General features: G+C 42.4%; 1 protein-coding gene across 1 annotated transcript in view; it reads right to left on the reverse strand.

Moving 5' to 3' along the window:
* ATRN (attractin) overlaps window positions 1–14738 on the reverse strand; it is a 153841-nt gene that overhangs the window by 64021 nt on the left and 75082 nt on the right. The window contains exons 16-24 of the mRNA XM_084263364.1: window positions 14507–14723; window positions 12880–13065; window positions 10880–11113; window positions 10063–10200; window positions 4458–4551; window positions 3511–3563; window positions 1949–2043; window positions 1417–1495; window positions 848–1005 (exon numbers count right to left, since the gene is read on the reverse strand). Of these exons, the coding sequence (XP_084119490.1) occupies window positions 848–1005; window positions 1417–1495; window positions 1949–2043; window positions 3511–3563; window positions 4458–4551; window positions 10063–10200; window positions 10880–11113; window positions 12880–13065; window positions 14507–14723 (1254 nt within the window). The remainder of the gene's footprint in view (window positions 1–847; window positions 1006–1416; window positions 1496–1948; window positions 2044–3510; window positions 3564–4457; window positions 4552–10062; window positions 10201–10879; window positions 11114–12879; window positions 13066–14506; window positions 14724–14738) is intronic.

Consider the following 14738-nt stretch of genomic DNA (forward strand, 5'->3'; position numbering starts at 1 on the left):
AAGATGGAAGAATTCACGCTCCCACATTTGATCAAGCTTCTTAAAAAAGACAGAATTTGAATAAACAGAGCCTCATCTCTGTTAAAGACCTGAAAGTCATTTTGTCCTTCAAAGGGCACCCATACCTCTAAGTACATTGTGGGTTGATGCTTGACATAGCCCAGAGCAAGAAGGTGGCCAAGGCTTCTCTGAATTATTTATTAGCTGCTACAGGAGTTGCAGGGTGTCTGTGACTGCAGTCTGTGATCTATGAGCCTTTTCATGATTCACCAAGCTTCACCTGCAGCTTCTCCAGCACCAGCCTTATCAGCATGGTCAGCCTAACACCTAAGGCAACCTATGTGTTAACTGACCACATTGATAAGGGGAAGAATGAGCTACATTGTACTCTGCAGATACCACCAGCCTTGGGAAGCATGAGGAGAAAGGGGGAGGGACCTCGAGCTGTGCCTTTTAAGAACAAGATGTTAAAAGGAGACATTAAAAACCTTTTCTCTCTTTTCTCATTCTGGGCTTGGTTTCTGGCTATGTGAGGCTTTGCTTTCCTCCACATCAATATCTACCCATTTCAAGTCAGAGACCTCGTTAGAACACAGCCCTGTTAATAAGCAAGCACCCCACTTGATTTCACAGCGTGCTTTTAGATCCACTGGGCTGAGGCAACATCACAAGGTGACGCAACTTCTTCCTTTTAATCAGGAACATCAAAACCCTCTGTCTGCTGCAGGATCCTACAGAGAGCTGGTTCAGCTTGGACAGCACAAAGCCCAAAGAACCGCCACACTGCTTGAGAGGAAAGAAAAAAAGTACTTTTAAATGATTCCACACACCCATTAACTGCTCCTACCTGTATTTTGATGGGCCAGGTGAAATTGCTGACGTAAACGAAGAAGGTGATGTTTGGGTTGTTGCGGAAATCAAACTTCTCATTGGAGAAGCTGTCCTTGTATTCTTTTATATTGGTTCTTGAAACAACTGGGATTTCCTCCCCAGCCTGCGTGCCAGCTGGTTGCAAATGTTAAAAAAAGGAGCAAGAAGAGCTGTTTCAGTGCACATTTCTTAAGTGGCAAACAAAAAGGGCGAAGCAGCCTCTGTTTTAATGTTACAGAATTAACTATTCATCTGAACACTACTATTTTAAGCTTCACTGCATTATCAAAATTACTGTGTGCCAAAATATTGCATCACTAAAAATCAAATTTGCACCTTCAATAATCCCAAAATGCACCATTAAGACAGAAAAACGCAGTTCTTTTTAATATTTTCCTGCTGCCTCCCTCTGACCTAACATTTAAAACCATTAGAGAACAAGTTCATATGTCTAAAAAAAACCAAGTTTCCCCAATTAAATTTGTATTGGTTGAAAGCTGGTAACTGAAACAAGCTAGCAAGAAACTTAGATCATGCTCATTTTACCTGCAAAACTTGTGGACCAAGTAATGTTGAGGTTGAAGTTTTTAGATGCATTGATAAACATGTCCAGGTCTCTGTTTTGCTTGGGGGGAGAAAAAGAAAAAAAAAAAAAAAAAAAAGAGAAAAGCCAGTTTTAGGAAAATCTTGGAATTCACCTACATGAAACAAACTTATCATGGGAAAAGCTATTTGCATTATCTAAAAGTGGTGTTCTCCTCCCCATGGAACACATAATAAAGTACAAAATAAATCACATGCATCTAATAAACCAGTGAACAACAAGCAAAACTAGAGTTGCTCAGCTGTTGTTCCTGCAACTGTGGTTCCTTATGACATTTTACCATGAAGATCTGACGCTGCATCACCAAGCCAAGCTCAAAATCCTCTGGTTGCTTCACAGATCTGGACACTTGTATCATATTAAGAAACATCAACTGCAGACTTGCAGAACTGTAGTAATTCATGGCCTCCACAGGGAAGAGAGGATAAGCATATACCCAAAGGACAAAGTTGAAAGGGTAAGTAGAAAATTTACCTCTTCGGGTGTTGCAACAAAGTTGATTGCTGTGTAGTAACGATCATCCTCTTGAGAAAGGCTGAAGGTGAACTGATAGTCAATGAGAAGAGTATCTGTAAGGAATGAGTGGGGAGTTATCCCATGTCTTGGAATAAAGCAAACTTCTGCAAAGCAAGGTGTGATGTCACTGCGGCCTCACCAGTGGACAGGGAAACAATCACTTCCCTGGTCCTGCTGGCCACGCTGTTCCTGATACAGGCCAGGATGTGTTGGCCTTCTTGGCCACCTGGGCACACGTATGTGTGATCTCTACTTTGTGGCAGACAAATTTCCACACATATGACAAGTTTCTGTACATCAGTGGACTGTACACAGAGGGTGCCTATGGAGCAGCTGCCTGTTAATGACCCAGCTGCCATCCTACTCTGGGTGACATCATGTCCTGACATACCAGGGCCAGTTTTCAACCTGTCTGCCTGGGCTGGGATATCACCTCTCTGCTAATTGACAGTGGGCACCCAGCACTGGCACCCATCCACCAGTCTCAGAGTCCTTTTACTAAACCACAGTATTATACTCACACGTATTCCCAAAGCTGTGCAGAGCTATCCCAAGCAATAGCAAGTATGAAGCTACATACAAGGTGCTCGTTTTCACTTATTGCCTCCTGGAGACCCTTTGTTGGATAGACACCAGCTAGGCAACCTTTTGATGTCTACCCACAACTTTCTATGAAGCACAAAGACAGAGATTTTCAAGGAAGAAGAAAACCAAGTGAGCCTGAATCTGTATAGCATGAGGTTGGTCCTGTAAGTGTTGTAAAATTCTACCTTTTCCCCTTCTGTGGCCATTTTACCACCCCAGCCATTGAATTAGATCATCCTTGTGAAGAGACAGCCAGGAGAAGCCACCAGTGTCCTCCTTTGGCTACGCCAGCAGAATTCAAGTTTGCTAAATACAGCACACTGGTAATTTCTGTGTTGTACAAAAACACTATTTGAGATTTGCATCTTTATGTAATTTAAGATTACATCTATCCAGGCCTGCCAGTGTGCTGATTGCTAATATTTGCAAATAGAAGCTGGAGAGTTTCCATTAACTAATCTGGATCTTGGCAAAGCATGTTCTTGAATTGTATGGGAATCCAACTGCTCATTTCAGAGTAAACATGGAGGATTTGGAAAACTTACCTATTCTTCAAAGAAACAGAGGTTTTTTTAAAAATAGTACTTTGTACTTTCAAAAATTCTGAAGACATACTTTGGTTTTGACTTCTTGGGTAGATATTTTAGAGTACTCTCCAGAAGACCAGATTTCATTTCAAAGTCACATGGAAAACATTGAAAAGTTTGTTCTGAAAGATCCAGTCATCACACAGACCTTATCAAGAAGAGTATTTTCATTCTCTTTCAACAATACTTTTGTGAAAACTTACAGTTTTTAAAACTATTTCTTTGTCCTTCCCTTAATACCCTCTGTATTTTAAACAAATGCTGAGGCAACTAAAACTAGTTTTAAATAAGGTATTTTAAACTTCAAACACATATTTAATCTCCAAATAAAATCCCAAGAGTACTCACAGTAGCATGTTCCTTTAAGTGGATTTCCCTGATATCTGTTTTCAACTTCGCACCTAAAAAGAACACACAGGTTCTAATAAATGGATTATTTTTTCCCCAGTTCTCTTTATTCCCAGCCACTAAAAAAAAAATCAGAACACACCACCTGCTCCTGCAATGGTGCACAATTAAAAATAAAAGATATATGTCTGAGCTATACTGGGCTGCTGAAGAAATTCCACAGTCCCCACAAGTCAAACTAGTATCCAGTAAAAATTCTGGATATTAACCTTTGCAGCCACTTGGAATGCATTTATTAGCTCTTCAAAATGCACAGAACTGGATTACTAGAGCCAAAACCTAAAGTTTCCATTTACATCTATGGCTATTCCAGGATCTAGTCCTATAAACATCTCCTTGTGTGAGCAACATTTTAAAAATAAACCTGGCAATGGAATTATTTGGAATGAAATTATTTCCACTAACATTACACTAAAAGCATTTCTGTTATGTTACAGAGAAATCTCCAGCAAATTTCTTGCTCTGAAACAGCCCCATTAAAATGCTAGAATGTCAAAGTCTTATTTCAGATATATTTACACTCCCCCAGAACAACATCAGAGCACACAGACAGTAAAAATCTACCAATTAAAAAGAAACTACTGGGAGACAAAGCAAAAGTGGTACGTATAGTCTGGGGAAGGGGGGTGGTGAGGGCATTATTTTTTCACCCCATCCCTTCAGCATGACATTCCCAGTTGAAATGTTCTTAAAAATTGAAATCTTTGGGAAATCATTCTGTTTGTGTTATACCCCCAGGGAAAGCCTGGCTGGCTGCACCGTCAACGAAGTTAGTCAACTGCCAGCAGGAAGAGATGAGCAGAGGCACCATAAATACAATTACTAAAGAATGGAGGGGTTCCATGCACGGCCCTTTGGTCTCACATAGCAAAGCAAAACGAACTCACAGTTGACACTCATCTCCTTTGATTCCCTTGGTGGTGCAGAAACATTTCCCTGTATTTGTGTTGCAGACGGACGCGTGGCCGTTGCACTTGCAAGCTGTTGAAAGGAGGGGAGGGGGAAAGAGGCAATGTTGAACGAAGCAAGAGAAACAGATTCCAGAGCAATTAAGTCCTTTAGTTGCCAAACTGAGATACATCAACAAATAAAGCACATATGAAAACCCATTTGGTACGCTTTGGTTCCTTTGTGATACAGAAGGCAGCCAAAAATAGAACCCTGCGTCAAAACGGAGTGAGTGTAGACTCCAGGCCTGATGTTTTCTATGGAATCATGGCAAGACTGTGCTTTTTAGCCTCAAAACTTTATTTAACTTCCTCTCTTGCTGTTAGATAGCACTAGGGATATCGTAACTGATAAGAAGATGACAACATTTGGAATAGTTTGGGGCTTCCTACCATCTTTTAGTCAAGCTCACAACTCTTGAGAAAAGGCTCTTTTTACAAAGCAAAGGTCATGGTCCTTTTAGGGCTTTTTCTGGAAATAAATAAACCTTTGAGAAAATAATGTCATAATCAAAATGTCAGTGTAAAAGGGCTGGTGCTAATATCATAGAATCATAGAATGGTCTGGGTTGGAAGGGACCCCAAGGATCATAGAGCTCCAACCCCCCTGCCACAGGCAGGGCCACCAACCTCCAGGCCTGGATCTACACAAGGCTGCCCAGGGCCCCATCCAACCTGGCTTTGAACACCCCCAGGGACGAAGCATCCACCACCTCTCCGGGCAGCCTGTTCCAGCACCTCACCTCTCTCTCTGTAGAAAACTTCCCCCTAATATCCAATCTAGCCTTCCTTCTTTTAGCTTTAATCCATTCCCCCTTGTCCTGCCATTGTCTACCCTTGTAAAAAGTTGAGTCCCCTCCTGTTTGTATGTTCCCTTCTTCAGTTACTGGGTTCATAAGACATAAGATGTCCATGCTTTCAGTGGTTTGAGGAACGTGCACCACAGTATATTTTAGAACAGCTTTAGCCTGGTCTCACGAGTTGACTGCCAGCAAGTCGTGGCTGAAGCCCCTACACTACATCAGATTTGAGACATTCCCAAAATAGACCAGTTCCTATATTCTGAACCTGCTTGAGATGCAAACCAAGGTACAATAGTGGGGATGCATGTGAGATGTGCTTCAAAAAACCTGCTACTGATTGCTAATACTGACACACTGAGATGCTCATTCATAAAGAAGGGAGTGCATGAAAAAAACCCAACCAATATCCAACAAAACCACCACACGCAGCTGGCTTTGATATAATCTTCACTAAGCCAGAAGAATGGCTGACACCCCTGAACTTGCTGGAAAGAGTATGCTTTAGAGGCTGGTGCCTCCTCGTTAAGAAGACATATGCCTTCTCATTAAGGCAACACATGCCACTCAATATACCAGCAGATTCTTGGCCATGAAGTCCCCATCCTGAATATCCTTGCCAACCTTGGACCTGATTTTATGAATCCTTTTGATGCCTTCTTTATATTGGCATGTAATGGAAGCTATATTGTAGCAGGGACACTTAATTGTGCTTCTCAGATGTGGATGAGTGGTTTCCTAGCAGCAACACGGAACAAAATATGAAGAAGCATAAAGGCCTATTGTGGGAACAAGGAGACCGAATGAAGATTTGACAAAATAATTGTATTCTGTGAAGCAAACACACTTCTCATTAGTGGCACTTTAAAAAGGATAATTCTTAATACTGCTGAGAATGCCTTGTACTGCCCTCCTTATGCTTTGCAGAAGGTAAACAAAGTGAAATTCCATCACTACGCAGCACTAACATACATAAAAATTCGGAGAAATTCCCCAATTTAATGTTGCTGAGATGCAGATCACAGTTATCTTGAGTGCTAACATTAATGCTTCCTCACCCTGCTCTTTAGCCACGTGCCTACAGAGCAGAATGAACATTCAAACATCTTTATTGAAAACTGCAGGGTCTTACTTATTTATCCATTTCCTTATGAGCCCCGTAGCTGAAGATCATTCACCAAAGGACTGGAACATGCACAAAGATGAGAAATTTTCTCTTTTCAGCCCACTGTGAAGTCTGTAAACAAATTACTGACAAAACCTACTAGACGTCCTCACTGGAGCTTAGTTTCCCCCCAGAGTCTGATCACAGAATCACAGAATGGCATGGATTAGAAGGGACCCCAAGGATCATAGACTTCCAGCCCCCCTGCCGCAGGCAGGGACACCAACCTCCAGGCCTGGAGCTACACAAGGTGGCCCAGGGCCCCATCCAACCTGGCCTTGAACACCTCCAGGGACGGGACATCCACCACCTCTCTGGGCAGCCTGTTCCAGCCCCTCACCACTCTCTCTGGAAAAAAACTTCCCCCTAATATCTAATTTAAACCTTCCCTCCTTTAAGTTTAATCCATTCCCCCTTGTCCTGCCATTGTCTAGCCTTTTAAAAAGTTGATGATGCCAGATGCTCTAGAAGATGATGATGCTGATGCTAGAGAAGAAACCCAAAGCTACAGCTATTGAACTGTGAAGCATGGTACCAGTCTGATGATGATCCATCTTCTTCACAAACCATGGGCCACAGACCATTCAGAGACAGCCATAGGGATCTCTGCTCTTCCTCCCACATTTGTGATGGTCCCAAAGGCAAATGCAGCCCCCCTCACCCCCCCAACTCCATTTTTCCCTGTCGATTGCTTTAGGGGTCCCACAAAGCCTTTGTGCAGCCCTGGGAGGGAGGAGCAGGCAGGACCACAGCCCCAGCAGCTCACTGCAGGCCACCAGCACGGGCTCCAGAGAGGCATTCAGAAGCACTGCCGCAGCAGCAATCTGATTTCAGGCATAATAGCGCCTTCCCTTCTCTTGCAAATAACTTTCTTATCTACTGCTGGCATATTTTCATGGGAAACTTTAATCAGAAAATTTAAAAAATCCTGAATGCAGAGAAAGCACCTTGCAGCTATTTTTACATTTGATGGGCTGCATTTCCTGCCCTTCCTGATTAACACTCCTTTACGTTGGATGCTTCCTAAAAGCAACTGCTGAGGAGTGATTTACCTACCATTTAGTTATTATCTGCCCAGCCCTGCAAACACCAATGCCTGAGATGATATGCAAACAATTCTTTCAGAGAAGTAAACTGCAGTTTGTCACGATTTTTTCAACACAAGTGATATAGCAGTGTTCACCTGCCCTGGTGGCACAGAGCAGCAGGAAAAGGCATCTTATTTCATCTACTCTTTTCTTTTTTTTTATTCCTCCCTGGCTTTTGAACCCCATCGCTACCACTTCCAGCTCTGCACAGCCTTACCTGTTTGAAAGGCAACTACAATCCTAATAGTGTCACTCAAACTCCTGATGGCTCAGCAGAATGGGAAGTACTAAACACTAACACTTTTTCCAGAACTGAGTATTTGTCATTTGGAAGATATTTATGGCCCCTGTGCTGCTGGGGTCATTAGGCTAACGCTGCAAGGACTGCACATTAAAGTACAAGTAAAGTACAAGGACTCATACTAGGCACCAAGTGTGCAAACCCATGGATGCTTGTGCTACAGGATGGAGTTGTATCAACAGCCATCTCCAGCATGGACGTGACTGCTGGCTCCAAAACCTGAGCAGCACACAGCACTGCACACAAATGCACAGGAAGACTGGAAGCAGCACATGCTTAGAGGGAATGGAAGGGAGGACTGCGTCTCACAGGAGGGAAAAGCTGGAGCTGGCTCTGTTGCCCATCAGCTGATCCTCACTGGAAGAATTCCCATCTGGAAACCTTCTCACTAAGCAAAAGCAATGGCCAGCAGTAGCTCTGGCTGCATCAGGCAGGGTGATCTTGTGCTTCGCCTCTTGCAATCCACCTCAGTCTTTCTGCTCAGCTTCCTCCTTCCCTCATTCTCTCGCCTTCACGGTAAATAGCATTAAACCACATCAAATTAAAAACCTGGGCCCAAAGCACTTGAGAGCAAAGCACTTCTGACATGAGCTACTAGCTTCATCAGATAACGAATGAATGCTGTTCCACAGTCTCCCAACACATTTTCTGATTTCTTTTTCAGGCATCTGGCTGACTTTAGTCCATCATTCATTATCTCAACAACAAACTGTGTTTTGACAATCCACATGTGAAAGAGTCCAAAGGAACTTACTCTCCATTTCAACATACACAGAAAAGCCAGGAATATCCAAAGGCACGTTGTGATCTAATGATTAAACCCAAATGTTCAGAGCAGAATTACACATTTTCTCAGGCCAAGTCAGTCTCAGTTTATTCATTCTTGCACTGGAAATTATCTTCACATACAATGTGTTTAAGAGTATCAGCAGTGTTTAATCTCACAGATAACGTTCTGGAATGAAGTGTCAGCGATGCACCTTCCCCTGTGCTGCCTGTCATGATTTCACATCCCAGCTGCAGAAACACCTTTTTCTCTATGTAAGGCAGCCTTGTCCGTGTCTGCAACCCCTTCCTCAAATCTCTCTGCTGGAAGGTTCTTCTTAAAAGCCTCAAACATCACCTATTTCCTCTGCTTTAGGAAACAGGACATTTATGTTCCACTTACTGACTCTCCTCTTCATCCAAAAAGTCGATGCTACTTCCAGCAAGCTACTAAATGAATTGGCAAGTATTTTCTACTGGATTGTCTCCATACTTGGAAGGAGAAACTCAGAGTCTTCAATTTCCCCTCATTAATCACCTTCACTTACTTCTTACAAACCACCCACACTGATTTCATGGAAGGACCAATACTACTCTGACAGCAAACAATGTGATGTCTATTTTGCCTTTTCCATTGCTGTATCTGATGATATCCCTCCACCTGATTATATTCCATCAAAACTCTTTGGAGCAAGAAGCATCTTCCCTTACATCTGCATATCAGATGGATCCTGGTTTACAACTGGTCTCCCCATGCTACACTACAAAATTTGTGGTAATTCAGAATAACTCTGCAAGGTTTAAGGGCAAAACTCAAATCTTGTATGTTCATTTAGCAGCACTACCTGTGCTGTCCCTTCAAGAGAGCTTTATTTCCAGTTTGTTAACTGGATCTTACATAACAGAAACAAGCTTCTTCATGCCAGACTCCCAAAGCATTTTACAAACTTAAAATGCAATCTTAACAGGGGTCATCTAATCCTCAGATGAAATCCAGCCAACTCCTCAGTGAAGTATGGCAAGCGTTTGATGAAGCAGACACTTCCAACAATAAACACACGTTAACCAAATGTAATAGATAGCAGAATTTTGATAGATAAGCAGAAATCTGTTCAAGACATTGGGATTAACACTTTCTTTTCAAATCAGGATCATCAAGTACTCAAATGCACACTTTTTTCACTGTGGTCATTTAAAGTTTACAAAGGAGGATGAAAATACTATCTTTATCTTGTTCAATTGAAGTCAAAGAACTTTCTCAAGCAGTTTCCCTATCTTTGATTTGAAGAAACAAAGATTGTGCCTTGCTTGCAGGAAAGAAAAAACGTATTGTCAGGATATAATTTCAGTTAAGACAGCAGAGGAAAAAGTACAGAGTGAAAAACATCAAAGACTTCAGTGCAGGAAGATTTAAGGCATCACTTACGCTGACACGTTCCTCCATTAGTAGGATCACCATAGTAGCCTGAGATACAAGTTTCACAGTGTTTGCCAGTTGTCAGATTTTCACACTTCTCACAGATGCTTTCATTTACACACTTACTGTGCCCATTACACTGGCAGGCTGAAGAAAAAAAGGGAAGGATGAGTACTTGTGCTCAAGTATAGTGCTTTACTAAGCACCTCTGAAGTCCCCCTTCCAAAGAGGAGGCTCCTTGCAGTCTTGAAATGTGTACTCAAAGAGAAGAATGTATTGAAAACCTGAAATTTAAAGCAATATGCGGAAAACTGAACTCAAAACACTCTGTGTGTATTGGATGGACAGAATTAGAAGGAACTGTTAGGATGGATTCAAAAGGAGAAATGGTGAAGAAAGCATTTAGCAGCAGTTCAAGTAATTGTATTCTGTATGTTTGGCATCAAAAACATTATCTCACAATCACCCTGAGTGTTACTACCAGTTCAGTTCAATCAACCTCCAAAGAAAGAATTGCCCTTCTTCCAAAACAACCCTAAAACAAATAAATAAAATAAAATTCAAAACTTAGCAGATGTTTGTAGGGAACAGAAAAATCTCACTAGAGAAGTGCACAGGTAAGTCTTCTCTGCAGCTCACCTCCACAAACCCACACAACTCCTTCCATCCCAAAATTACTTCTGGTTTGTCTTCCAAGCTCTCTTCCTCCTTCCCTCCAGCAACAGGAGGGAACAGAGACATCACTATGGTCCTCAAAAGTCTCTCCTCTTGCACTTAACCATTGCTACCGCTGAAACATATGAAGACTTAAACATTGCTCATTTACCTGGACACTGAATAAAGGACCAGTTGTAGTTGTTCTCCACTGGGCACATGCTGGCATTAAGGACAGGCTCCAAGCTGTGTTTCCCTGTTGCAGATGGGGTTGGCATCTTGACTGGACCTCTGTATGAGCCTTCGATGCACTTCCCCTTGCCTGTGTTGCTTGGATCAGTGCACCAGCCGCAGCCGGGCTGCTCCAAACAGTGAGCACAGGTGCAGTAGCCTGAACAGTTTTCAGCTATTAAACAAAACCCAAACAAACCAAACATCAAATTGTGGAATAAATCACTGTAGCAAAACACAAGTGACAACAAATGCAGAAACTCTCACAAGCGACCTTAAATATTTACCTCAGCAAATCAGTCAATAATAATTCAGATATTCAGTCACACATGTATAGATACTCCTTCCTATCAGCACTTTTATTCTAAAATCTAAAATAATTATTAAGAAAGGTTTCATTAATCACTGAGTTATGAAACAACCCACTCCATAAAAGGTTCTTCTAATCACAAAACACCACCCGCTAAAACCAGAGGGTAATCACAGAATCACAGACTGGTCTGGGTTGGAAGGGACCCCAAGGATCACAGAGCTCCAACCCCCCTGCCACAGGCAGGGACACCAACCTCCAGGCCTGGAGATACACAAGGTGGCCCAGGGCTCCATCCAACCTGACCTTAAACACCTCCAGGGACGGGGCATCCACCCCCTCTCTGGGCAGCCTGTTCCAGCCCCTCACCACTCTCTCTGTAAAAAACTTCCCCCTAAGATCTAATCTGAACCTTCCCTCCTTTAGCTTTAATCCATTCCCCCTTGTCCTGCCATTGTCTAGCCTTTAAAAACATAATGTTCCTAAGCACAAAAGATCTCCAATTGATTTACAACAGATCAGATGATAATATGAGCCATCCAGAAGCAAAGGCTAAAAGCCTGTTTGTTTACTTGCATGGAGCCTCTTCTAACCACATATTTTAATATCACACGCTGCTTCTTCAAGCGTTTATCCAAGTCAAAAAGCATAGAATAGAAAAAGGGAATAAAAGTTGTCCTTTTAGGATGCTCAGAGTGCCCCATGCAGATTCCCTGGGGAAAATCATTGCCCACCTTTAACCGTTCCTTTCTCAAACGGGTGACAAATGCTTTGTGCATAGAGAAGTTTTCCTGTTCCTTTTCCCATACTATCTTAAAAAAATATCCAGTGCTCTAAAACGAGCAGGCTTTCTCTCTGGATGTTTAAGTTGACAATACTGTCTCCTTTTTGGAAAAAAAAAAAAGAAGTAGTAGAAAAAACCCACTGTTTTCTATTATTTCAGCTTACACCCCTCCTGCCCAATGCTGCTTCTGGTAGTTCACATTCCCATGTTTGATAGTTACCTAAAACTAACAATCTCCACCTCTTATTTTACAACACTAAGCTATCCACCTTATATCTCATCAGCTTCCAAAAGTTCCTGGAGCAACTGCAGCACCTCATGGTACCCAACTTCCCTCCTGGGGACCGTAAGCACTCTTCTCCCTCTGCTACCCTGAGAGCCCTGGCTTTCCTGACTCCCCTGCCCACACTCAGCTCCTAAAAAATTTAACAAAAATAAAAATAATTTCTAAAACTATTCAATCACTTTAACTTCTAGACTATTTCCTTCCAATGTGAAAACAGAAAGTAGTATTTCAAAGCACCACAGATCTTTTGCAGTTTGATCGTGTCTATCTAAAAGGAGGGAAAAAAGGAAACAACTTCGTTACAATAAGCTAGAAGTTCCTACTGTGGACTATACGTGGACAATACTTCATAATGAAAGAGATGTGTAAGCCCTAATTGGGATTTGATAGTCTAGTATTAAGTTGCAGGGTTCCATGTGTGAATAAAAGAGACACAAACAAGAAGTTAATCTCATGAAATTTTGGACAATCCCTGGACCTTATGACCGATGTGCAGAGTTTGATGACTTCTGCTGGCAAATATCAGCAAACACCCACCGAGACACAAAGGGGATTACTCACGTGGACAGCTACTCATGGTGTACCACTCCATGCACTGCCCATAGGGGAAAGAGGCCACGTAAGCGTTCGAGTCCACACACTGCTTCATGTTGCTGCACCACATGCATTCGGAGCTGCCGCTCGTGCACTCCCCGCACATCGTCCGCAGGGCACAGGGCGTGCGGCACTGCTTGGCGCTGTGGTTAGCTGTGGGTGGGAGGACAGGAGTCAGCTTTCTTCCCAGATGGATACAGAATCACAAGGTTGGAAGAGACCTTTAAGATCATCAAGTCCAACCATTCCCATCCTAAGCTAAACCATATCCCCTAGTACCTCATCTACCCTTTCTTTAAACACATCCAGGGAAGGTGACTCAGCCCCCTCCCTGGGCAGCCTGTTCCAGGCCCTGACAACTCTTTCAGTAAAAATTTTTTTTCTAATTAAAAAAAAACCAAGAATGAGGCCCTGAGACAGAAGATAAAAGGCCCTGCCTGCTATTCAGGCTGAAAAAATACTTCGATATCACAGACCTGAAACAAACTTCTTCTGTGGTGTGGTGATGCTGGATGGAGCTGAGGATACCTTACACCACCATGAATATGAGTAAGTGTTGCAAACTCATTTCTTTTATTACGTATCCACCATGAGCATTAATGCTTTGAATTGTCTTCTGGTCACCTTAAAATGATGTGATGAACATGGTCTGTAGCTCTGCACAGGTCTGTTGAGCTGTTCCTCAGCTACTCTCCCAACCCAAGCGTGGGGAGCAAACCCCCATGTTTAACGTGAGCACGCTGGGATGTGTTTTAAGTTACTGGATCAGTTCCACACACGAAATTGTATTGAAAGCAGAACTAACTGGGGAGTTTCTGGTGTGAGCCAGTGCTTTATCATCTGTTTCAAGCAAATGTTCTCAGACCATAAAACTTAAGTCAAACCAATCCAAAGTGCTGCAAGCTAAAATACACAGAATGTTGACTCCAGGTTCCACATTCACAATCTGCATCCTGCTCTTCTACAAAGAATGAGTTCAAGTGCTGCAGCTTACTTGGAAATTTCATGTAATCAGCCAACTTTCTTAAAACTTAAAAAAGCACTAATTGGTATTCAGAAATAATCAGCTATAATGGAGAGTTAACAGAGTGAGCCACTTTAAAAGATATGCAGTTCCAACAAAGCTAGACTTTTCCCAAAAGCAAATAGCTTCTTTTTCAAAGTTCTTATATCTCCAAAGTGTCTTGCCTAATTAATTTCAAACTTTGATAAAATCCTCCTCTGGCTACAGAGCAAGGAGAAGGGAGAAAGGGGAGCTGGATGTAGCTTTTATTGTTTTATTTTTTTTCAAACAGGAGATGGCTCCATACCATAATTAACCTAAATGTCACATTCAGGTATGCAATTTAGAGAGAAATAATTAAACTATAACGTACTTCAAATATTTTGCAGTTAACAGCGCGAACGTAGAGCTGTTTTTAAACATCTCCAATTCCTGGGTGAAATACAAGACACACTTTTACTGAAGAATTTTACATTGGGAAAGTCCTGATGCAGCAGGTTTTAACTGTAAGGAATGGGATTCTCTTTACTCTCTAGGAAATAGAAACACTTATCAGTCCACCCACGAGACTCACACCTTTGGTGCCGTTACCTGGCCTTTCGCAGACGCTGCCGTTGACCTCGTTGATGCACGTTGCTGCCTTCAGTCCCTGCTGGAAAGGCTCAGCTAAATAACCACAAAATCCAGCGTCGCTTGGTTCATCAGGGAGCCACTGGAGGAGGGTGTTGGTGAAGGGAGACATGTCTTCCCAGCACCAATACGACACGTTGATTTTTCTCAGTCCAACCCACGGAGTCAAAGTTTTGGGCTAGAAATAAAGGAA

The sequence above is a fragment of the Gallinula chloropus genome, assembly GCF_964237585.1.
Source record: "Gallinula chloropus genome assembly, chromosome: 4".
NCBI classification, from domain to species: domain Eukaryota; kingdom Metazoa; phylum Chordata; class Aves; order Gruiformes; family Rallidae; genus Gallinula; species Gallinula chloropus.